This window comes from Lipophrys pholis (genome assembly GCF_963383615.2).
Source record: "Lipophrys pholis genome assembly, chromosome: 6".
NCBI lineage: Eukaryota > Metazoa > Chordata > Actinopteri > Blenniiformes > Blenniidae > Lipophrys > Lipophrys pholis.
Genome location: NC_137629.1, coordinates 32642426 through 32668421, shown reverse-complemented (window position 1 = coordinate 32668421; position 25996 = coordinate 32642426). Strand labels below are relative to the sequence as shown.

The 25996-nt window shown below is 44.9% G+C and overlaps 1 protein-coding gene across 4 annotated transcripts in view; it reads left to right on the top strand.

Moving 5' to 3' along the window:
• The window catches only part of LOC308110786 (transcription factor COE3), a 146471-nt gene that overhangs the window by 27145 nt on the left and 93330 nt on the right, over positions 1 to 25996 (top strand). For all 4 annotated transcript variants that reach the window (XM_080465358.1, XM_080465355.1, XM_080465356.1 and 1 more), the window contains exons 5-6: positions 2832 to 2905; positions 12429 to 12497. In XM_080465358.1, the coding sequence (XP_080321484.1) occupies positions 2832 to 2905; positions 12429 to 12497 (143 nt within the window). The remainder of the gene's footprint in view (positions 1 to 2831; positions 2906 to 12428; positions 12498 to 25996) is intronic.

The following is a 25996-nucleotide window of genomic DNA, read 5'->3' as shown; positions in this document are numbered from 1 at the left end:
CTTCTGCAACCGCTTCATCCGGGGATGTTCGTCACACACACCTGAACCGGATCGGCGTCTTCTGATAGTAAAACGATCAGTTATCAGGGAAGAACCGCTGCTAAAGCAGCTTCTGGCCTTTCATTTTATTTTCCCACCAAAATATATTGCTGGTCCAGAGATTCAAACCAGCAACTTTTGGGTCACAAACTGGTTTCACTTGCAACTAGAACACGACTTGAACTGTAAAAGAAACTAGAGTTCTTAATGCTGAAGCAGGATCTCACAAAGAAGGAAAATAAAGAGTTTTTAATTACTGCAGAAATGAATCAGCTGCATAAAAACAGAAACACACAAAATAGAGAAAAAATTAAATCTACATGTTTTTGGATTGTGGAGAAAATAAAGGTTGAGACCCTGTTTACACAACGTTTCACGTGAAAACGCATCGTTTTTGTTGTAATTTCAGAAAAGTCTTGTGTTTGCACGGCAACGGCTTGAAAATAATGAAACGACGGCAACGCTGAAGACGATGCAGTGAGCATGTCAGGCCACTAGTTGATGCTGCTGGTTGTTTTTGTAATGAGGGCAGATACAGAAGAGCCAGTTACTACCGCTGTGGTGTGCATGCACAGTATAGCAGCATTTTCAAAAAGTTGCGTTTCCCTCATTTCCATGGAGACGGCACTCGCAGCGTTTTTTCGAAAAAGTCGCGTTTCCAGTGATTCTGAGCGTCTCAAGCTTCCGAACCATCCAACGTCCTCACAAAGATAGAAACTTTCTGGGCGATCTGTGATTTGGTTGGTAGAGTGGTCGTCCCCACCGGAAGGTTGACGGTTCAATTCCCCCGTCGAGTGTCCTTGAGGAAGACACTGAACATGCTCCTGCATGGCAACCGCCTCCAGTGGCGTGTGAATGTGGTTAATGATGTACAGCACTTTAGGAATGCAGTTCAAAAGATTTATATATTTACGTTTCTGCAGAAATGTGGAAATTAACAATCAAATAAGGATAGAGCCCACACACACACACACACACACACACACACACACACACACACACAAGTGTGTGTGTGTGTGTGTGTGTGTGTGTGTGTGTGTGGTCTTGCATCGTTCTCTGTAAGGGACCAAAACTGGACGTTGGTTCTCTTCTCAGTCCAAACTGCAGAGTTTTTCTGTTTTTTAAAGGATGAAGAGGAGTTTTCACAGCTGAGGTAATTCGACACTAAAATGCTACGAAATACACTCGGGGTGTGTGTGTGTGTGTGTGTGTGTGTGTGTGTGTGTGTGTGTGTGTGTGTCTGTGTGTGTGTGTGTGTGTCCCTGATGCAATCCACATCCCTGCTGGTCAAACTGGAGCGTTTGAGTCCAGAGGAACAGAGCCAGGATCAGGATCAATAATGCAGAAGTGGTCGTTATCCTAAAAGTATCGTCCCCCAGGGTGTGTGTGTGTGTGTGTGTGTGTGTGTGTGTGTGTGTGTGTGTGTGCACGTGCGTGCGTGTGCGTGTGTGCTCGCGCGCGGGGTGGAGGTCTGTTTTGACTATAAAGGTGGATGAGGTAGTGGTCGGTCATGGCAGGAAAAAGAGAGGGAGGAGGCCGAGGACACACATGCTTTTAGTGGAGTTCATTTACAGCCACCGGGGCATTACAAAACCCACACACCCTCTGCTATCTCTGTGAGGACCCTCGCTGCTGCGCTGCCCTCCCAGGACCCCCCGACCCAAACTTCACCACCGACCCTCACCCCGAGGCGGCCTCTCGCCCGAGCCCCCCACACCCCGGTGCGGACCCCCTCCCCCTCCCCCCTCCCCCCGGAGGTCCTTGCGTTCCTGAAACGTCCTCACGAGCCAGAAACACACCGCGGTCCTCACAAGGACAGACAGACAGACCCACACACACACCTCGCCCCGCGCTCAGCGGTCATCCGTCATCCGGACGCTGACATGACAGCTCTGTGGGGGTGAGGAGGGAGGGAGGGAGGCGGGTGAGGAGTGGGGGGGCTTCATCCTGGGACACCGCCCGCCATCTGGCAGGGAATTCTGGGAAGGCCGGAGGAGGCCGAGACCACCGAACGGGGGGAGGAGGAGGAGGGGAGGGGGGGTAGCTGTGGTTCAGACTGAGGTGGGAGAACGTAATAAAAGAAACACCTGAACGCGTCAGCCAATCGGCAGCGAGGTCAGACGCTGCTGAAGCTGATTGGTTGACTGGTTAAAGCTCCTGTGTCTCTGTGATTTAAACTGTTTAGAAAACTGGAGAGCAAAAGTTGATCTGCTTTTATAAGTGGTGGTTTACATGAGCCATCATGTGTTAAAGTTTTCTAGATTTTAGTTAAAGTCAACGTTTTCCTCTACATCTCCACCAGACAATCAACCGACACTCGCTTCTATCAGGACAACACACTGATACGGTTTTAAACTAGCTGGTTTACAGGCTCTATAATCTGATTAATTTTTAAATTAAACTGGTTTATAAAGCGACGACATGTGAAGCAAACCGGTTCAATTGTGCATTAATCTGCTTCAGTAGACTTTGAATTATCAATAAGTATTAAAGATTACCTGGTTAACGTCTGAACAGGTCTGGATACACATCATATAGACCTTTAGTTTATTAACCTGTTTGACTTTGAGTCAAAAGATCTTACAGATGTTAAACTTTCAGGAAACCGGCTTGTGGTCTCATCTCCTTGTGAACCTGTTTAAGTGTGGTGTCACCTGGTGAACACGCAGTAAACTGGGACTCAATCACAGTTTAGGTTGGAATATATCACCAGGTGATCAGAAATAATCCCTGATTTGTATTTGTTTCCTCTCATTATTGTTTTACTTTAACCGTTCTTACTTTGGTTTCAGCCCATCCTGTACGAAGGTCAGGACAAAAACCCGGAGATGTGCCGCGTCCTCCTCACCCACGAGATCATGTGCAGGTAACTACACAGCGCGTTGTGTGTGTGTGTGTGTGTGTGTGTGTGTGTGTGTGTGTGTGTGTGTGTGTGTGTGTGTGTGTGTGTGTGTGTGTGTGTGTGTGTGTGTGTGTGTGTGTGTGTGTGTGTGTGTGTGTGTGTGTGTTAATGATGCTGCAGACGCACGGTGTTCATCATCAGCTGTGTGATTGTAATAGTTTGAACAGGAAGTGGATCTGACTCTGTGAGGTGTAAACAGACTCGTGTTGACGTTTCTAAACAAACTATCGTTACAGCAGAACTATAGATCTTGGAGTTTGGATGTTTTCCACCTCTTTTGGCTGATATATGCTGGAAATACATCTATCAATCTATCTATCTATCTATCTATCTATCTATCTATCTATCTATCTATCTATCTATCTATCTATCTATCTATCTATCTATCTATCTATCTATCTATCTATCTATATATATACACACACACACATGTATATATATGTATATATATGTATAATATGTATACATGTATATATATATACACACACATGTATATATACATGTATATATATATATATATATATATATATATATATATATATATATATATATATATATATATATATATATATATATATATATATATATATATATATATATATGTGTGTGTGTGTGTAAGGGTTGTTTTTCTTAGATCTATATGACCTGTCTGAGGGTGTGTGTGTGTGAGTGTGTGTGGGTGTGTGTGTGTGTGTGTGTGTGTGTGTGTGTGTGTGTGTGTGTGTGTGTGTGTGTGTGTGTGTGTGTGTGTGTGTGTGTGTGTGTGTGTGTGTGTAAGAGAAAAAAAGAGCAGCTGTTGGTTTGTCGTTCATCACACCAATCAACACGTTTCCTGGCCTGCGTGTCTCTGCTGTTGTTGTGAGTTAATGGTTTTACTGGTTCAGACTGAGGAGTGAAGAGGTGTGTGTGTGTGTGTGTGTGTGTGTGTGTGTGTGTGTGTGTGTGTGTGTGTGTGTGTGTGTGTGTGGTGAAAATAGGACACATAAACACATTTCTGTACGAACGCCCTCTCCTCACTGTGCTCGACTCTGGACTCTCAGTTGGAGCTGCATCGCTTCCATTTCTCCCGACGAAACATCATTTAAAAAGAAGTTCTAACCTCTTTAATCCTGGTGGTTATGAACTAGTTACCAGTGTGTGTAAACCAGTTTAATTGTGGAGTAAGAACTTGGTTCGCAAACTCTATTTATTTGGATCATAAAAAGTATACATGAAATATAAACCGGGTTATCATCGGCATATGTGGACTGGTTTGTCAGTTAACGGTTGGTCAAGTTAACTTGTTGAGGTTTGATGCTGGTTAACCGAGTTTACATGTGAACTGGTCTGAATATGGAGCAGAATAGTTAACTAGTTCTGCTGTGATGTTGATAAACTCGTCACCTAGGGACCGACTGGTAACACAGAGCAAAGTGGTTAACTAGTTAACGTGCGATCAAACTGCTTTGGGTGTTAATAAATAACAAAATGTTTAAATTTACATGTTTTATCAGTAGATTCAACTGGTTTGAATACATTGGTTAATAATTGTTCACTAGTTTTCATGACATTAACATGTCTGCGTGCACAAGAGTATAAATGTAAGTGTGGATTAGTTGTAGATTAATGTGGTAAATTGTTAAAATACTGTATATATGGAACAAATGTGGTTTAGAATGGTGGGACATTGAGCTATTTAATACAGTAAAAGCGTTTCTATGTTGCTGTAAACAGGCAATAAACTGGTTATATGAAATTTAATCTGATTAGGTTTGAGTTAAAGACAAAGGAATTGGACAAACCAGTTTAAGCTGGTATGAAGTGATCAATCAAGTCTGTTCTCAGTGTTAAGGTCTTTATCAAGTATTAAATACTGAAGTGAGCTGGTCTAGAATAACATAGTAAATTCCTGAAATAATGGACAAATATTGAACAGGCTGGTTTAGATTGATGTGGATTGAGTTAATCTGTAGTGTAAAGGTGAAAACAGGCAACAACATGGTCTAATAGGAGTTACTGTGTTTTAGGTTTGAGTGATCTGATTTAATTCAGTTCACCTGTACAGTAAGAGTCCATGTGTTAATTATTATTATTTGAATATGAGTTCATCTGTTTGAGAAGTCCAGTTTAAGTTGATGGTTTAATTTAGGTAACTCGTCCTTTAACCAACAGTTTAATTTTTGACTTTACAGGTTTGTTGTAGATTAATGTGCTAAATGGCTGATCTATGTGTGGAACCGACTGGTTTAAAAATGACAGTAGATTGTGGATTGAATTTCACCTGTTCAGTAAACCTGATTGGTTTTGGTCTCAGTAACCAGGGGAAGAGCGGCGTTAGCCGGTGTTTGTGGTGAAGCCATTCAGGCTGTGACCAACTTCTGCCAACAGTTTCCTGTCTGTCTCTTCCTCCTCTGACTTGTTGTGGGGCGGTCGGCTCGTCTCCCCCTCCAGGTCCTCCGATAGCAGCTTCATTTCCATAATGACGGCAGGCTGTCGGCGTCTCTGAGCTTCAGTCATTATGTGATTGAGTACGATTATTAAGCAGCCTTTCCCCCTGATGGATGCTGTGTTTCCACCCGCTAATGAGTGAGTGTTTCCATCTCTCACTCACCGTCGGGTCCCAGGTGAGGCCGTCTTTATGGGCGTCCCTGTTGGTTTGTCTACCTGGATGTCGCCCGCCGGGCCACACCTTTAGGGTGAAGCTCCTGTTCAGCACGTACAGGTGGAATAATGGGCTCAACTCAGAAATCACAGTTGTAAAAAAAGAAAATCATTTCAATGAGCTTAAAATGCTAATATGATGCTAAACAGCCTTCAAAAAGATGGATTTGCACGATAAAGTATTACTTCATTACATTAAACTAAGTTATTCCACAAAAATATAGAAAACGTATATAACTTTTACCTTCTTGTAATACTGCGTCGGAGCTGTCATATTGGAAAGACGGTTTATTTGGTATCTTGTTTGGAAGGACGAGGCGTTGGTGGGATGAGTACCGTCATTTCCAGACGAGATAGATAGATAAATGCTTTATTGTCATTCAGTGCATATGCCTGTAGGCGCATACAAGAACGGAATATTTCTGCTCAAGGCTTTTAAAAACTAGGCTTTTAAAAACTGTCTAAAAAACAGGAACAGTAAAAGTAGCAATACACACCGTAAAAGGTATAAGTACAGACATTTGAAGCAGTGACTAGAACAATGTGGACAAATTGTACACATATAAATATATATATAAAAAAAGGTAGACGTTTGAACACGTAAGACAGTTTATATCATGAAGAGGATCGAATGTGATGAAGATTAAAACACTTAAGTTCAGGTCAACAGGTATTTAATGATCTTATGGATAAAACACAAAAACTGTTTATCCTTTTTACAACAAACTATTTTTTTTAATATTTTGTGGCATCATTTAAAATGGAAGTAATCTTGCTTTCTAAGAATATTAGATGTAGTTCTACACCAAAGAAACGGTATACTAATATACTTCCAATCACATTTCATTGTTAAAGTGTCTTATTATAACTTGATATCAAGTAAAACGTTAAGATGTTTTAGGCCATGATGATAAATGGAGTGAAATTCAGCCAAGGATGGAAAATAACTGAGTAACGTCTGAACTTGAACAGTTTTCTTTCTAAAATTCCTTAAAGCCGATCCCAACAGCTCACATTTCTCTAGAAATGTATTTTTGGTTTGTTGGTAACTGTGACGATACAGAGAGGAGTCGATAAAATCAGAAATAAATCTCACTGACGACTGATTCTCATCCAGTTTTTCTTCAGTTCGATGGTGAAACAGTCTGACAGAGCTGAACTTCTCTGGAAACTCCCCGGGAAACGTTTCAGTTTTCCTTAATCTGATAGCGGGGCTGACTGGAAGTGGAAATTCATTCATCAACAAGAGATTAATGTGACGTTTGTTCATGTAAAGTCTCATAAAGAAGAGCAAAACTACTGTCAACACTGTGTGAGATAATCCAATGAATGAGGAAGATGATTTTTAATCTGGATGTTAGTGGAGGAAGACCCTCTATGATGTGGATGTTAGAGGAGGAAGATGCTCTATAATCTGGATGTTAGAGGAGGAAGATATTCTATAATCTGGATGTTAGAGGAGGAAGATGCTCTATAATCTGGATGTTAGAGGAGGAAGATGCTCTATAATCTGGGTGTTAGAGGAGGACGGTGCTCTATAATCTGGATGTTAGAGGAGGAAGATGCTCTATATTCTGGATGTTAGAGGAGGAAGATATTCTATAATCTGGATGTTAGAGGAGGAAGACGCGCTATAATCTGGATGTTAGAGGAGGAAGAAGCTCTATAATCTGGGTGCTCGAGGAGGAAGATGCTCTATAATCTGGATATTAGAGGAAGCAGCTCTATAATCTGGGTGCTCGAGGAGGAAGATGCTCTATAATCTGGATATTAGAGGAGGAAGAAGCTCTATAATCTGGATGCTAGAGGAGGAAGATGCTCTATGATCTGGATTATTGAGCTTCATTAACAACACCACAGCATTGATAGACTATAGATACATAAAAAAAAGTTAAAACAATTGAATGCGATCAGATTAAAGTAGATTATTTGAAAGGCACTTCCAGAGAGCAGATTGCTGCTCCTGCCTGGAGTCTGGTGGACTTCATGTGTTACGAAGAAGCTGTGACCCCTCCATCGCATCGCCGCGCCACGTTAACCGCTCTTAAACGGCGGCGCTGCCCCGCCAGCCGCGGAGCGCCCGGCGGGGCGTGCGGCAGCCAGGTCTGCTGGCACGCCGGCCCGCCAGCGGGCTCCTGCAGGCTGCGGCGGGCTGGCCGGGCTCCGAGCGGCTCTCCTCGGCTGGGCTGGCCTCGCTCCCTCGCTGGCTGCCAGGCTCCGGGCGACGCCGAGCGCAAAACCTGCTGCCACGGCTCGGCGAGGCGGCCGGCGTCCAGGCCAGGTTTGGCAGGCGGGCTTCGCAGAGTCATCGGGCCCCCGCTCTGCCGCCGCCGCCGCCAGGCCTTCGGGTAATTACAACACTTGCCCTTTGAAAGCGAGCCGGCCGTCCTGCTCGGTGTTATCTGGACGCTGTGATCCGCAGCTTCCTCAGGGAGCCTTTGAATGACTCTCCCAGTTATTCTTTTTTCTCTTCTTCCTTTTTTATGTGTGTGTGTGTGTGTGTGTGTGTGTGTGTGTGTGTGCGTGTGTGTGTGATCGCGACACGCCGACATGCCCGGACAAACCTTCTCTTTGTGCCTTAAGTAGATTCCACTTGTGGCGACGTCTGAAGTGGCGAGGAGGAGCAGCCAGCGGTAATGATGCTTGTGTGGCCCGGCTGGGGCTCGCCGGCCAAACTGGCTCCCGTGGCTGAATTATTTTTGGGGCCTGCGTGTGTGTGTGTGTGTGTGTGTGTGTGTGTGTGTGTGTGTGTGTGTGTGTGTGTGTGTGTGTGTGCGTGCGACCGTTGTCTCCGCTCTGCAGCAGCGACCAGGGACGAGCTCTCTGCCAAATGAGTGACAGCAACAACAACAACACACAGTTTGTTTTATTTTGCAGCTTCACACAATTTAACGCACACACACACACACACACACACACGGACACACACCGTGTTCACAGCCGCTCTCAGGTCCGTGTGTGTGTGTGTGTGTGTGTGTGTTGTTGCTCTCAGTCATTAGCCGGCCGTGGCGTTAGCCTGTTTGCGGCCCGGGGGGAAACGTCATTAAGGCGATATTGTGGACGCTCAGCCAAGGTTTGTTTTCGTCTTTGGAAAGGGGCTCCGGGTCCCTGGAGGGGCCCCGGCAGTGCTCCTGGGGTCCGGTTTGTTTATAACACTTCTTTGGCAGTTTGGAGGAGGTTGTCACCACAGCAGCACCAGTGGGTTTCCAATGCTAATTGGTCTCCTGGAACTTTCACTAATGGTTCCAAGTAGCTGGGGGAATAAATTATTGTGGCGCGTTCTATGGCAACAGTCGGGCGTACACATCCATACAGAGACAGAGAGGCAGCGGGGACACAAACACAGCGCTTAGTTTATGATTTTTCTGTACTTAGAGATCAAACGGTGTGATAAATGATTCATAAAGCGTCTCATTTGGCATTCGCAGCCCCGATTTGACGCTTGTTTGTCAAATGGCAATTTGATTCAGGACAGCATGGGGCGAGTGCAGGAGCGTAATTGGACGTCACGGGTCATATGCAATATGATTAATTTTTAAGAATTACCGGAAGATATGTTAATGACCCTCACGGCGATGAGAGAGAGAGAGAGATGTGAATTCATTGTGCTGCCAGCAGCTTGTCAGAAGATTATAGGCCGAAAATGAGATGGTGCGCGCAGATAGTCATGTTGGTTATTAATGATCGATGGATCACTTCTGTCAGATTTGCATTTCAGAAAAGCTGCGGCTCAGCTGACGTGTGGCGCAATGAATTAGTCTGGACAAATATCCCGACGTCTCGCTAGAGGCTGAGAAGTGTGGACGTTTCCTTTAGAGGAACTGAGTCCGTCTTATGCAACAGCCGCAGGCCTGACAGGTGGAAAACAAAACCCACATGGTCCCAGAGAGAACCGGGGGTGAGCTCCAGACGAGAGGAACGTCAGCAAGTGTCAGAGGAAGAAAGAGACACGCGATGACAAAGTGAAACGAAACCATCAGAGACATCGAATGAAAAACTCATGAGAGAAAACAAGGAAGAAGAAATCCCAATAATTTGATGTAAAATGATCAGGATGAATGAAAAACAGTAAAATCAATCCTGGACCAGGAACAGTCACAACGTTCCGACCTGCTGCGAAGCTTCAACCATGAGACGGCGAAATGTCCTCAAACAAAAGGCGAAATAAGGACATTTGTCAAAAAGTAAAAAAAATGTGGATCAAAATGACATAAAAAACAATAAAAAAACACAAAACCTGAAATTAACCAGAAGAAAAAGACAGAAAATGTGAGATAAACTGACCAGAAAGAAAGAAAGTGTTAAATAAAATCTACATGGAAAACAACCATTATTAAATGTAAATTACATTAAATTAAAAATACTTATATCAAGAACTAAACTTCGGCAACAAAACAAGCAAAGAGACACAAAACAAAATTATACAAATGTGATGAAAAACATCTAAGTGAGACTTAATAATGACAAAAGCCACTTAAAGGAAAACTAACGGGATTTAAGCTGAAAAGGTTTGAATGGAAACGACCAGAAACGACGTGGAGAACCTGAAAACCGTCGACTCCACCCCCTGAAAACGAGTTTCAAATATTTTAAAAAAACTTCTGGCAAGAAACGATGTTAAAAAACCAGTAAAAAGAAATGACAAGGAACGATCTAAAAAAAAAACCTTAAAACCACAAGAAAACCAGAGGAAATGATGTAAACATTCAGAGCTTTTGAACCGAAGGAGACTAGATGTTTTATGTATATATGTTATATAAAAACAACCAGAAATAAATATTAACGACCACAAATATTGACATTACGACCTCGGAATGGTGAACCTAAATTGGCACAATTGAGTTGAAAATATATCAGTTTTTATCTAAATTACCAACAGGAGACTGTTGATCAAAGTGTGACAGTGAAACGTTGTGAAGAGGCGGAGAGCGATGGGAACGATGGAAACCAAGGAAACGGAGCAGCAAACTAAAGTTTGCCTCACATCTCCGTCCCTGGAAGCTCCCGTCCCTCCGTCCCGGTCGTCCGCGGCGTTTCCCTGATTCCATCGGTGGAAGTGGAACGTGCAAGCCGCCTGAGAGGAACGCCTGCAGGCAACGCTCAGGGCGGTAAAACCCCCTCCGGTCTGCTCCGCACGGCTCCCTGTGAGAAACATTTAGATTTACTCTTTAATATTTCCCCAAAAAACAAAGTTGTCCTCAGACACGGCTGATGTGCAGCTGAAGGAATGTGACCTGGGTTCATTATTTCTCCTGGCAGCTCCTCTTATCTACCGTGAGGTGAACCTGGATTAAAGTCTGGATTAGGGCCTGACATGACAGAGTGATGAAGATCTCCTCCTCCTCCTCCTCCTCCTCCTATGTTTCTTCATTTGGACATTCTGATGGGTCATAACTTGATTTTAGACAAATTATTAATAAACAAAACCACTTGTTAGGCTTTATCTTCAGATGGATTAAGACTAAGATTAAGAATTTTAATCTCTGACGAGCAGTTTTGGCCTGTCTGGATGGAATTCTGTGGTTCAAGACCAGTTCGACTGTTTTTAGACTATTGAATTATTTACCTTTTTTTTTTTGTTTATCAACTTTCAACTTAAGTCAAATCATATTGTCGCCTGGTTTCAAGCCGGTTTCAAACAATATTTTTAATTTGGTTTTAAACTGAATCTCAGACCAGATCTGACCGGGTTTCCTGTTGAACTAGTTTGTAGTTTCAGAGTGAACTTACATTTATCTGACGTTCTTGTGTATGAGTGTGGGGACCAGTTGAATACCTGATGTGGACACACCTGTCGGGCTCTGAGCCTCGTGGTGCGTTCACTGACAGCCTCCAGCCGTTTGCAGCAGATTTTCCTGGAAGCGGCCGATGAAACGTCTCCGGTGGGTCTGATGGATATTAATGTGCTGAATTCAGCTTCCTGCTGTTCAACATGCCACACTGACCCCCTCTGCCCCGCCAGATGAATAGAGTGGAAACCAAGCGCTCCCTCCAGCAGCCTGCAGAAGAAACCAAGCGCTCCCTCCAGAGGTCTGGTGGAGAAACCAAGCGCTCCCTCTGGAAGCCTAGAGTAGAAACCAAGCGCTCCCTCCGGAGGCCTGGAGTAGAAACCAAGCGCTCCCTTCCCTAGTGGAAAACAAGTGCTCCCTCCAGAGGTCTTTGTGGGGAAACCAAGCGCTCCCTCTGGAAGCCTAGAGTAGAAACCAAGCGCTCCCTCCAGAGGCCTGGAGTAGAAACCAAGCGCTCCCTCTGGAGGCCTGCAGTAGAAACCAAGCGCTCCCTCCAGAGGCCTGGAGTAGAAACCAAGCGCTCCCTCCAGAGGCCTGGAGTAGAAACCAAGCGCTCCCTCCAGAGGCCTGGAGTAGAAACCAAGCGCTCCCTCCGGAGGCCTGCAGTAGAAACCAAGCGCTCCCTCCGGAGGCCTGCAGTAGAAACCAAGCGCTCCCTCTGGAGGCCTGCAGTAGAAACCAAGCGCTCCCTCCGGAGGCCTGCAGTAGAAACCAAGCGCTCTCTCCGGAGGCCTGCAGTAGAAACCAATTGCTCCCTCCAGAGGCCTGGAGTAGAAACCAAGCGCTCCCTCCGGAGGCCTGGAGCCTCTCGGTCTCTCTGTCGCTTGGCTCATTTCTGGACGTCTGGTTGTTGTCGGGGGCGATGAGACTGGTGGGGAGGGATATGCATACGTGTGTGTGTGTGTGTGTGTGTGTGTGTGTGTGTGTGTGTGTGTGTGTGTGTGTGTGTGTGTGTGTGTGTGTGTGTGTGTGTGTGTGTGTGTGTGTGTGTGTGTGCATTATAACAGTTGTTGTTTTGGTTTGTGTTATCTCCTGACCTTCTCATTTTCTCTCCTCAGTCGATGTTGTGACAAGAAAAGCTGCGGAAACCGAAACGAGACGCCGTCCGACCCCGTCATCATCGACAGGTAGGAGCTTGGAATTCCTCCTTTTCTGTGAAAAAAAAATCCTTAAGCGTGAATATCAGCTATTCAAGGTTTTAAATGGTAGATGAAAGTAGTTTGGGTGTACGCACGGTAATCTGATTACAGTCTGACCCGATCCCTCGGTTGGAGTTGTGATGGGATGATGGGATTGAGGCTTTGTGTGTCTGGAGGGGAAAGTGTGAAGGAGTTTCTGGACGGAAGCAGTCGGCTGTTGTTTGGAGGTGAATCTCGTTTGTCCCGTTGTCAGTGAACGCAACACGATGCAGGACGCGTCCTCACTTTGCTCCGGGACTTCCTCCCTCCGCCGAGGGAAAATCACAACCATCTCAACACAAAGACAATTTTAATGATGCGAAATGCGGTGAAATGTCCCCAAAGAACCGTCTCCTGTCGCTGTTGCATTGTGGGTATTTTGACCAACTCCTGCTGACAGCGGGACTTTGAGGCTAATGCTAGTTTGCTATCGCTTCCATGGCGGCGTTTATCTCAGCTCGGGTCTCAGTGTCGCTGCTCTTAAGAAATCAATGTTTTTTTTAAAATTATTTCTACATTTTGCTCGCTGGTTTTGCCGCATTGGAGCCTTAAGTTTTATAACGACTGTAATAAACCTTCAAACAATCTAAGATATGTTGAATATCTGTTAAAATCCAACTTTAAATGTTATCACTCCTCATCATCTGATATCTTTACATCTTCATCAAGTTCTGTGTCGTCCCCTGCTTTATATTATATTATATTATATTATATTATATTATATTATATTATATTTTATTATATTATATATCTCCTTATATCTTATCCTTGCTTTACAATATAATAATAATAATAATAATAATAATAATAATAATAATGATAATAATAATAATAATGCGTTTTATTTATATAGCACTTTACATTCGCGAATCTCAAAGTACTAAAAAAACAACAATATAAGCTAAAAGCACAAATTTAAAACATTTAAAAAATTTATAAAACTCAATAGGAGCTGGAAAACAGGAATGTTTTGTTTCTGCTCATTATTCGGACTAAATTTTAACCCGATTGAATGTAAATGATTTTATATCTATAAAAGCTTTTTTTTCTTACCCTAGTTTATCTTATTTTAGATTAAATGATCTTAAGTTCTAATCTTATCTAGCTATCTCTATCTATGGTGAACTTTCCCTATCATTGCTGGTCTTTTCTTATATTTCATCTTGGACATTTTCTTATTGAATATAAATTATCCCATTTGACTGAGTTTGTATCTCAGCTCAGTTTAACCCAATATAACATGTCGTGTCTTCTAAGTTGTATAATAATCTTAAAGTAATAACTCTTATCGTATTGTCTTATTTAGCAGGAGTTAGTTCAGCTGACCTGAGCTTAGAACAGAGATTAGATTAGATTAGTTCATCTGATCCAATGAGATATAAGAGAGTGAAAAACCTTCCAGGAGACTCTGATTTCTCCCCGATGAATCCAAACACTTAATTTATGCAGCTTTAAGGACCTCAGTGTGTAAAAAAGTTTAGGACCGCTGACATTTTACAAACTCGTAATCAGCGGCGAAAGAAGGTAAAAGTTTGATGAGGTTCAGAGCGTAAAGAGACGCGAGGCGGCACGGCGGCGCGGCGGCTTGGCGGCACGGCGGCTTGGCGGCGCGGCGGCTTCGTCTTTCCTCAGGTGATTAAATTAGACTGAAGCTGAATGTAAGAAACAGAAGGAAGCTTCAGGACGGTTCAGTGGAATCCAGCTGCTGTCAGACTCATTTCTTTGTGTCTCTTTTTCTCTTCTTCTTCTTCTTCTCTTCTTCTGGCGTGTCGCTTCTTTCTCACCTCTCGTTTCCGACTCGAGATTCCGCCGTGTGAACCGAATTAATCAACACCACAAAAAAGAAAACGTGGAGAAGAACCAGAGCCTCTGATCAGACCTGAACCACTTCCCTGTTCTGCTGGACCCCGAAACTGTGTGTGTGTGTGTGTGTGTGTGTGTGTGTGTGTGTGTGTGTGTGTGTGTGTGTGTGTGTGTGTGTGTGTGTGTGTGTGTGTGTTCTTTAAAATATCTTAAAGTTGATTTTACCATTGACACGATTACGTTAATTTAATTGTTCCTGACGTGTTAGATGGCGTCTTTGTCACTCGTGTGCAGCACCTTGATCGCCACACGCTGAGAAACCAAAAAACAGACTGACAGTGTGTCAGCGAGACGTCATACGTGACGAAGCTGAGGAGCACAACTATCATATAGAATATTTACATATAGAATGTTTGATCATCCGGCCAGGATTTTACTGCAACGCCACAAAACTAACAAACCGTCTGAGTGAATGTTGGACGTTAACGTCCAAAACACCGTCCACACACTCCATCATTAACGCCAGCTGGTCCTCTGTGGCCGTCTGTGATTGGCCGTGACGCTGTGGAGGGAGCCAATGAGGCTCCAGGAAGGGGTGTGTGTGTGTGTGTGTGTGTGTGAGGGGGAGGGGGGTTGGGGGGGTGGGTGTCCATGCTGGCTCGTTAGAGAGGCCTTGGACCACCGCCAGGACACACACACACACACACACACACACACACACACACACACACACACACACACACACACTCACACACTTCTAGGAGGGAAGATATTGTGCACACGTGTTCATACATGCCAGAATGACACACACATACACTCAGCTGCGTCCTGTCACTTTCCCATTGTGTGTGTGTGTGTGTGTGTGTGTGTGTGTGTGTGTGTGTGTGTGTGTGTGTGTGTGTGTGTGTGTGTGTGTGTGTGTGTGTGTGTGTGTGTGTGATGGGTGTTTTCAGAGGGTTTGTCACCTCTCAGTGTGTCCAGTCACACATGAGATAGACTCTATACGCCGATGACACTGTTGGTTCCGGCAACCGTCGGGCAGCTCGCTCACATGGACGGATTCTGAACCGTCAATCAATCAGATCGATTAGATCGATTAGATCAATCAGATCAATCCAATCTCCCCAGGATACATTTGAGTAGTGGGGGTTGCACCGTTTTGAGGGAGCTTCATTCCTCCAGGGTCTCATGCGGTCCAAGTCAGATCAGCTTCGTCCAGAAGTCAAAGTAGTGAGTTTTTGATGAGTCGTCACATTCCAGCCTGATGTTAGTTTGATGGTTGAACCTGGCTCACTGTCTAACTCTGAGTAATGTCGACGCCTCGGGGCCACTGGGAGCCTTCATCCCGTCCCTGACCGCCATGTGAGCCGTCCAATACAACATCACATGTTAATTATCAGTCAAAACAAACAGATATATAAATATATATATCTAACAAATAGAAGAACTGGACTGACGCAGAGCAGAAAGAGTCAAATACCAAATCCAGATTCTGCTTTTTAACAAGAGATTTATTTATACTTCATACTGTGTGTGTGTGTGTGTGTGTGTGTGTGTGTGTGTGTGTGTGTGTGTGTGTGTGTGTGTGTGTGTGTGTGTGTGTGTGTGTGTGTGTGTGTGTGTGTGTGTGTGTGTGTATATTCCCAGGGTTAGTGGACCAGCGTCTTGTCGTGTCCTAATTAAAGTAGGTGGGCTGCAGGGAAACAGCGACACCATATACACACACACACACACCCACACACACACACACACACACACACACACACACACACACACACACACACACACGGTCATTTCTCTGCTGCTGATTTACTGCGGCGTCGCTTGTTTCTTTGCATTTTAGCGCCTGTTAAGAGATACTGAGATTTATTAATGTGACCCCTCCAACACACACACACACACACACACACACACACACACACACACACACACACACACACACACACACACACACACTGTGTGTGTTAGTGACCCATCATGTAAATGATGAGCCGAGCAGCTCCAGTAAAGCGTTTTAATGTTGAGGTTTCATGTCTCACTGAAGTAAATCAAACATCTTCTTTTACCCGCAGACAGAAACGGAGATTTTCAGCTTTTATCACCACATTGTTCTCTCTGCTCCTCCTCCTCTTCCTCCTCCTCCTCCTCCTCCTCCTCCTGCTCCTCCTCCTCCTGCTCCTCCTCTTCCTCTTCCTCCTCTTCCTCCTCCTCCTCCTCCTCCTTCAAAGCTTACATTTTTTTTAGAAGCACATAGAGAACAATATAGAGTTAATCTAATAATATTTAGCTTTTTGAAAATAAAGTCAGTATACTACATTAGCAGGTTCAGATCCTCGCGTTCAAAACAACTTCAGTGAAAGTAAATGTACTGATTGAACTTCATTACTTCAAACGATGTAAACGGTTTTGATACTCAAGTAACGGTGACTTTTCAAATATAATCAAAGACAACGTATTTTTAAAGCTTCTTGAGTCTTTCTATAGGTACTTTATCTATTTAAATCTACTCAAACACAGTAAAGCAGCACAAATCCTTTAACCCATGACTCAACTTAACTCATTTACATTTCTAACATTTAAGTTTCATTATTAACTTTTTTTTTACAATTTGAATTTTCTTTATTTTATTCATGTTTTAACTTTCATAACAGTTCACATTTAAAAAAAATAAATTTCCTGATGACAATGTTCTATATCTATCTATCTATCTATCTATCTATCTATCTATCTATCTATCTATCTATCTATCTATCTATCTATCTATCTATCTATCTATCTATCTATCTATCTATCTATCTATCTATCTATCTAGGTATAATTATGCAGAAAACAATCATTGCATAATATTTTTCGAGAATAAATCCCTTAAAGTTGAGACTTCCTCATTATTTCCTGCCTCCAGTAGTTTTCCTTTGGTTCGGATGTTTCCGGAGCCGTCGTGTGAGTAAAGCGTCTGAGCTGACCCTCCACGTCGTCACAGATCTGTGTGTGTGTGTGTGTGTGTGTGTGTGTGTGTGTGTGTGTGTGTGTGTGTGTGTGTGTGTGTGTGTGTGTGTGTGTGTGTGTGTGTGTGTGTGTGAGAGAATATAAATGTGTGCTGATGCTCGTCTCGGCGGTCGCTTTGTTTCCTCCGCTTCCTCCGTTAATGGCCGAAATCCCGCCGAGGCAGCACAACGCGGCGCTGACGGATCGCCGTAACACCGCCGTTATTACACGCTAATATTGCAATTAGATGGGTGGCCAAGTTGCCCGAGTGGGGCAATAAATTGCCTCAGAGTGTCAGAATGTACGAGGAGGCCGGGCTGTAATTACCCAGAGCGCACCTCTTCACCGCCGCCCGCCCTCCCTCCTCATCCTCCCTCCGACCATCAGCCTCCGCCCTTACATGGAGGTCACGACCTCTCCTCATCGCCACTTGTTCCTGGGATGTCCTCCTCACGGCGGGGGGGGGGGGGGGGGGGGGGGGGGGGGGGGGTCGGAGGTGGGGGGAGCGACCTTTGACCTCCACACAAACTGCTGCTCAATCCAGAAAAGACTGACAATAAATCTGAGGTATTAAAGTGTGAGGAGGGTGTTTGAGCTGACGGCTGCGCGGGAGAACGTTTCATCATCATCATCACTGATTAGGACGTTTCCTTTCAGCTTTGTGAGGCCAAAGAGGAAGAATAACGGAAGACCAGCTAAAGATTCTACGATAAGTTCACTCGTGACGTGGCTTTACTGAAGATCAATGAGCTGAAAGTAAAATCAGACAAAATAAAACATCGTAAACAAGGACCGATGTGATTAAATCTATAAAACGTGAAGCACAACTACATTAATGGGAAGCAGCGATTCATAAAGTGAATTAAAAACAGCCATGATTTAAAATACTCAAGTTTTTGCTTCGGCGTCACATTAAGTCTTTTGTCTTCATGTCAACAATCGTCACATCGTTTTGATAAACATTGTCCGTTTCTATGGAAACGGCAGAAATTCTGAAAATTATGTAAACATCGTTGTTGTTGTCTGTCTGTCTACTGAGCATGTGCAGAAGCTGTGGTGAGCATGCACAGTTGAGTCCAGGCGGTTTCCTCCCGTTCACATGCCAATGGAGGTTTTGGAAAAGTTCCACCTTGGTAGCCGTTTTCAAAAAGTTTGCGTTTTTCAGTGAGTCCGAGCCTCGTTGTCATGGAAACAGACGCGCAGAATACCACAGAAGTTTTGCATTTTCACAAAACGACGTGCAAACGGGCGTTTGGTATCTATGATTGGTGTCTTTGTTGATGTTTATTTACAGATATTTGTTGACCTGTTGGCTGTTGCCATAGAAACGCCCCCAGCTGGCGGGATTCCAAGTTAAACGGAGACTCTGTAAAGCCCATTAATATCTGGTTTTTCGCTGAGAAATGCAGAAACTCTCCTGCAGCATCAGTTCTCAGTGACTCCACCCGTCGCAGGGACGCTCCAGGTATCGAAGTCATCGCCCCCCCCCCCCGCCGGGTCTCTCAGCTGTTTGTCTGTTTCCTGACTCCACAAAGCTCCTCTCATCTAAAGACTCCACTTCCCATCAGCCCCCTGCAGTCTGTGAGGAGAACCAACACTCCTCCTGCAGCCTTGTGAACCAAATTAAAGTCACATTTAAAGACATATGGAGGCAGAAATGCTTCAAGACAAAGTCCTGCATTTGTTCTTGGTTTTAGTTTTAGGTTTTTTTTTTTTTCTGAGGAGGCGAGTGCTTTTATTTTATCTGTATGCTGCTTGCTTTTAAGAATTAATCATCATTTGCACAAAGAAACTCCTGCACAGCATCTTGGCCTGGCAGTTAAGATGCTTTATGGTCTCGCGGGAGCTGAAACGCCGGCGAGGCTGCAGAGGAGAGAGGAAGGTTTGATTTAAAGAGACGATTGAGGGGGAAACAACACGGGCTTTCAGATAAAGTTCACCTGAGAGGTTTCTGCTCCCTTTATTGTTTTATTCTCTTTGTTCCCTCACTCTTGTCCATGCAAAAGTTTTGTGGTCTTTATTTCAAGGTTTATATTGTAGTTTACGCAGCCGGAGGTCGGCGCACGCTGCTTCACATCTTACTTATTTACTTTAAAGCGTCTGAAGGGAAACGGCGGAGAAAGAAGTAAATGGTGTCTGTGGACAACATGTCCGGTCTCCACCGTTGCCATGGTTACGCTCCCCGTCCCGCTATTGGTTAATGCAGATGTGGGGTTGTTCAGTGATCTTCTTCGGTTATTTTTTAATCAAACGATGAAGGAATCAGAGGGAAACCTTAAACTGGAGACTCTGGCCCAGTTCACGTGTTTCAAGTTCTTCGTTTTTGTGTTTTCGTTTCAGTCGGAGGCTCGTTGGACTCGACCCTCTTTAATAAATGACCCGGTGATGATAGGAGCTGACGGATTCCCAGATTTGGTGTTTGTGTGATATTTCTGGTTTAAGCAGGAGGTTTTCAGGCTTTCAGGCCACGTTGAAGGTTCTATAAGAACCTCTGAGGGTTTTTCTTTTTGTGGTTCTCCAGGTGAAATGTTCCTTATTGGATGAGCAATAATTGGCACATATGAAGCTCCATGTCATGTCTCTGAGCGCGTCGCACCCTATGGAGGGTTAACTCCACAGGGGGGTAGGAGAGTGGGTGGGAGGGTGGGTTATCTACCCCTGTGGACCCTTCTCAGCAATCGTGGCGTATTGATCGGGTGAGCGAGGCCCATCGGAGCCGGCCAGATTAAGAGTATAGATTTACAATAAAAGCAGGACATTACTGGGCAGGCGAGGCTAAAATTGAAAGGAGAGCGAGAGATGGAGGGTGAGGCGAGGAAGAGTGGGTCAGAGAGGGGTGGGGGGGAGTGGATACACGAGGGTCACGGGACTGTGGCACTGATGCATCATGGGTAATCACACTGAACTGACAGTCTTCTGTTTCCACATTTGAGACTAAAATCAAATCAGATTGAACAAAAAGTGTCAGTAATGGTTTTGGTAACTAAAACAGTATTAGAGCTCTCGGAGGTCACACACGGACTTCCTGCTGGAACAAAAGAAACACTCCTGCTTTTTTTATTTTTATTTAAAAGTGTGTTTAATTAGAGGCTCGCCGTTTTGCAGCTGAATCTCGATGAACTTTGTGTGTTTGCGGGTCGACTGTGGAGGACGGAGACGGTGGCTGGACCATTCAGCAGGTGTCCCACTGCTCTGACCAAAGAAACCTGTAAGACGGTGTTCTTGTGATATATGAAGCCTCCAGTCTGTGATGGACGGGGTGAACTCTGCCTTCACTCCTGGTCAGCTGGGAACAAACCAAGTGGTATAGAAAATGTACATGTGAGCAGAAGAACTGCTTTGTTTCGACCTTTGGAGGATCTCGACCTTCGGATTGGAGGAATCTCAAACAGCAGTAGAAGTTAATGATATTTATATTTGGATATATTCAACATGAAGGATTGTTTTCCTGCAGATGAGCACATGAGCTCCGGCTTCAGTTTAGAAGGTTTTCTTGGTGCTTTTACTGGAGTAAACACTCCGAGTACTTTGCTCTCAACATTTTCCTGCCCTCTGAATTTGGCCAGAAACACGGAGCGAGAGGTCAGAGGTCACGTATGAGTCCTGCTTTTAGAGCGCTGTTTACTTCATGTGACCAAGTGGTGACAGGAATAGCTCGGGGAATGATGGACGGCCGGCGCTGTGATCGGATCTCAGCGCGACCTCTGCCTCCGTTTCCACAAAGAGACTCTCTGCGAAGACACACCACCTCCACCCGATGGAGGAGGAGGAGGAGGCGCTGAGAACTGACATCTGAGGATGGAGGAAGAGGAGGAGCTGAGACCAGACCTCTGAGGGTGGAGGAGGAAGACGAGGAGGAGCAAGACGAGGAGGAGCAGAGACCAGACCTCTGAGGATGGAGGAGGAAGAGAGACCAGACCTCTGAGGGTGGAGGAGGAAGAGGAGGAGCAGAGACTGAAATTCAGCAGAAAGAGAAGAACTGAAAAGCTGAGCCCAATATTGAAGGAGGAGCCGAGGGTGGAGTCGGCTGTAAGCTCTGGCAGTGCAAGTGTAGGACAGAGGAGGATGGAGGAGGCTGGAGGAGGACGGAGGAGGACAGAGGAGGATGGAGGAGGACAGAGGAGGATGGAGGAGGATGGAGGAGCTCCGACAGTCAGAACCTCGAGATCGGAGGAGCAGAGTGGAGGAGTCTAAACTTCTGCACACTTGTGAGGAGGAAGAGGAGGATGGAGGAAGAGGAAGAGGATGGAGGAGTCTCAGTGTGAGCCATGGGGATTGGCGGAGGACTCGTCTCTCTCTGTTTGCTCAGTGAGGAGGAGCAGGAGTCGCCTCCCCACCTCCCCCTCCTGCCTCCACCTGCCTCCACCTGTCTGACCGTCTCCTGGTGCAGCCGGCCCCCCTGGGGGCCCTCGGGGCCTGGGGCACTTTTGACGTGATCCAGGGAGAAATGTTCAGTGGCCCGGGGAGCCCGGGTCCTCCTCACCTCGGGGGAGAGGAGCTGATCCCTGAAGCCTGTCTGACCCGGCACGACGCCACGCTGAATATTTCCTCACTAAACGCTTCACAAACTAAAAACCTGCTGCCGGCGTAAAAAACATCACACACACAAACGTCTGATGTTTCACAAACTTCAACCTCGCAGCCGCTTGATCCGATCAGTATTAAACTACGTCCAGATTTAAAGCTGATAAATTCCCATCTCACTTAGTAATTACTGGAATTATTGAGAGGAAGAAGGAACTCAAATCAATAATAAGACGGATGCAAGGAAAGATCAACACTGCATTATTTGTTTTTGTGGCTTCATTCACTTCTGGTGTTTGAAATGAGATTCAATAGCGACGTAATTAGATCCACGGGTGGTTTGATTGTGTCGGACAGAGGCGTCAAACTTGATTGTATTAAGTTAAAGTCACAAAGTGGCTGGGACTAGTTAAGTGACGTTATAATAACCTGCAGATGGTACCGAATGGTTCCTTTTGTTTTAGAAGTAACAAAAAAATAAAATCCACAATGAGTTCAATCTATTCCTACAAAACCAAACGACCAACACTGAATATAAAGATAAATAAAATTCCTACATTAGAACAATTAAATGTCAAATGTTAAAAGACCAAGAAGACTTTTCCTTTTCCCTCCTCCACTGTGTTGTTGCTTCTCAATCGTTCACGTTGAGCTAAAAGCTGCTGAATGATCAGAATGTCCTCCACCCGTCCTGATCTCACTGCAGAAACCCTCCACCCGTCCTGATCTCACTGCAGAAACCCTCCACCCATCCTGATCTCACTGCAGAAACCCTCCACCCGTCCTGATCTCACTGCAGGAACCCTCCACCCGTCCCGATCTCACTGCAGGAACCCTCCACCCGTCCCGATCTCACTGCAGGAACCCTCCACCCGTCCTGATCTCACTGCAGGAACCCTCCACCCGTCCCGATCTCACTGCAGGAACCCTCCACCCGTCCCGATCTCACTGCAGGAACCCTCCACCCGTCCTGATCTCACTGCAGGAACCCTCCAGACGTCCAGTCGGTTAAATTGCCCCCGAATCTCTCAAACGCCAGAGTCAGTGCAGCCGGACATGCTTGGACGTGACCGGGAGCAGAGGGAGAAATTAACACGGCGGCGTTTCGACAGTGGATCTGATAAGGCCTGCGTTTGGTGGCCGCCGACTCCTCGCCATCAGCTGCTTCCTGGTGACTCCTAATTGGATTGAGAGAAGGCCAAATGTGATTACATCACCGCCTGCGGCTTCGTTAGCCGCCGCGGTGTCAGCGTCCCGCCGCGCTCAGCTGGAAACACCCCCAACACCCAGGGCGGGGCGCACACCGGGGGATCATGGGAACTTTGGGAACCCCCTCCGTCCTCCCTGCTTCCTTCACCTCTCGCCAAATCCCCCGTCCCAGCATGCACCTCTCCCCCTCAAGGCAAAGCACCTTGTTAATCTCAGTGCACACAAACACACCCAGGATGTCCGTGCTCCCAGCTGAGGTGTCTGTACACAACACACACACACACACACACACACACACACACACACACACACACACACACACACACACACACACACACACACACACACACACACACACACACACACACACACACACACAAAGGGATCAGTAACCCCGCCCCTCCCCCTCCAGTGTACAGTGTGAGAAAAAAGGAATCGATCTCTGCTCACTGATGCTCGTGTTCATGTCCATCACCTGCACGACTCCTGCTGCTTCTTCAGAGTCCAGGTCCTCCAAACAGCGTCCCGACCAATCACCGGCACTCTGTCACGTGACACATGAAAGACCAATCACACGTCTTCTTTCAAGCTGCCAACCATCAAGTGGAATCAACCAACTGACCTAAATGAGAAAGAATCAACGGACGGAAACTATAAAATGAATTAAAGGTTCGGGTTACACTGGAATGAACCAAAAGACTCAAACTAGAAAGAATAAATCGACTCAAACAGCAACAAACCAACTGACATAAAATGGAACAAACCAACTGATCAAAGTGAACCAAGCCAACAGATATAATCCAGATTCAACAAACTGTCATAAATGGAACCGAACCAACTGAACGTTATCAATCAAACCACTGATTGGAACAAAGCAGGTGATCAAAAGTGGAACAAACAAACCAACCCCGAGAGGACCCAACTTCCTGTTTCTAACCACAAGAACCCAGCGTTATAATTGTTTACCTTCCACTTGGTCCAGGTTTGGGTCCCGAGACGTGAAGGACAGACCCTGAACGGGTCAAACGGACCAAAAGCCGAAACTGTTTCTGGGTCTTTTCTGTTTCCGACTCGTCTCAGTTGAAGCGCTGGGATCTCCGAGCGCTGTTGGTCAGACCGGTTAGTATTCAGAACATCGACAACCTGTTTTGATTAGAAACGTCTCCTCTCACTTTCTCTCCCTCTCCCTCTCCCTCTCTCTCTCTCTCCGCGAGCCACTCGTTCTCAGGCTCGCTCGCCCATCTTCCTCCACGTTAATCACTCAAGTGTTTTTCCCAATTAAGAATGCACTGATAACCTTCCATCACACACACACACACACACACACACACACACACACACACACACACACACACACACACACACACACACACACACACACACACACACACACACACACACACACGCACACACACAACGGTTTAATCAGGAATATGAGTGCGGTGTGGCTAATTAAGGACGACCATCCGTGGGCTCCTGCCTGTCGAGCAGATGTGGGGGAGGGTGTAGAGCGAGTGTGTGTTCTCCGTCCAGCAGCCGCCATGTTAGCAGACATTTGTTTGGCTCCTCTGCAGGTTCCTGTCAGAGAACCGGATCGACACTGACGTCTGCTTACCGCTCGGCTCGCGGCGCTCTGACACATTTCTGCTTCCCGTGTTTTTATTTTTCTTCCTCGCCCTTGCGTTGATGTGCTGATGGAGAGGTGCAGCATGGATGATGGAGAGAGGAGGTACACACACCTTCCTCCTCCGTCACTTAATAATACATGGACTTTGTTGGAGATGTGAAAAGCTCCAGAATTCTTACGCACACACAGATATACCAGATTGTTTTTCTCTTCATGTAGATAAAATATAATTTCTTGCGTATGGAGGTCGTTTACATGTTTGTTAATTTGAAGGTCAGATTAACGATGACCTGTCTTGGATGTATTAATCCTACCGGACTATGAAGTAACATGTTACTGTAACTTCACTACTTTTGCTGCGGGCTCTTATTATTATTATCTAAATTATGTTGTGACCTTTGAGCAGCAGTCCTGAAGGTTTTTCTTTCAGCAAACTCTTCCAAGTGTTCCAATTTGGCAGTGATTAGCATTAGCATCTGTAAATAAGCTTTATAAGACATTTAAATGTCAAACAAACCAACTAATTTTACCATTTAACTCGTCACGAGGCATTTGAAGATGAAACCATAAGAACGATTTCCTGCCTGTTTTGACCAAAACACATTAAACGTTGAAGGCAGAGCGAGTTGTAGTATCAGCTGATATATTTAAAGTATTTATTAATAGCACTGACTCTGGAGTTTTTTACTTTATCAGTCCTAAAGTTACGTGATTGTGGGACCCACCTCCATGTTGTTATGGTACACACACTCTCGCCATGCTGATAAATCTCTTAGGTCGGCTCTTCATTATTATTTGATTTTAGCCTTTCAATACAGAGCATTTATAAACCACATTAAAACAATCTGACCAACTTAGTGGTGAAACATTATAGATCTTTTCATCAGCGAGTGAACAGAAACTCTTATTGAGACTCTTTTATTAACACACCTGTAAACAAATACAAGCAGAAGCTTCGTTAGTCCCTTTTAGAACATAAATGTGTTTTGCTGCTGGTTTACTGGAAAGTTAGTCTGAGTTTTGGGAAAAGAAAAGGTATATCAGGTTTATTTAATTTTATTTTTTAACACATTCATTCATATTTCAAAGCATTTTAGAAAGATTTGAAAGAAACCTCAAAATAATATAATATTTTCATTCATTAACCAATGTGATCATATCTAAACATTTAGAAACATTAACACACAGAGAGAAATGAAGAAATCCTCTCTTTTATTGAAGATTGTCTATAGAAAATTAAACGAACACAGTTCAGGGTCCATTGTTAGTTTATTGGCATAAACAAATTCAGACAGTATTA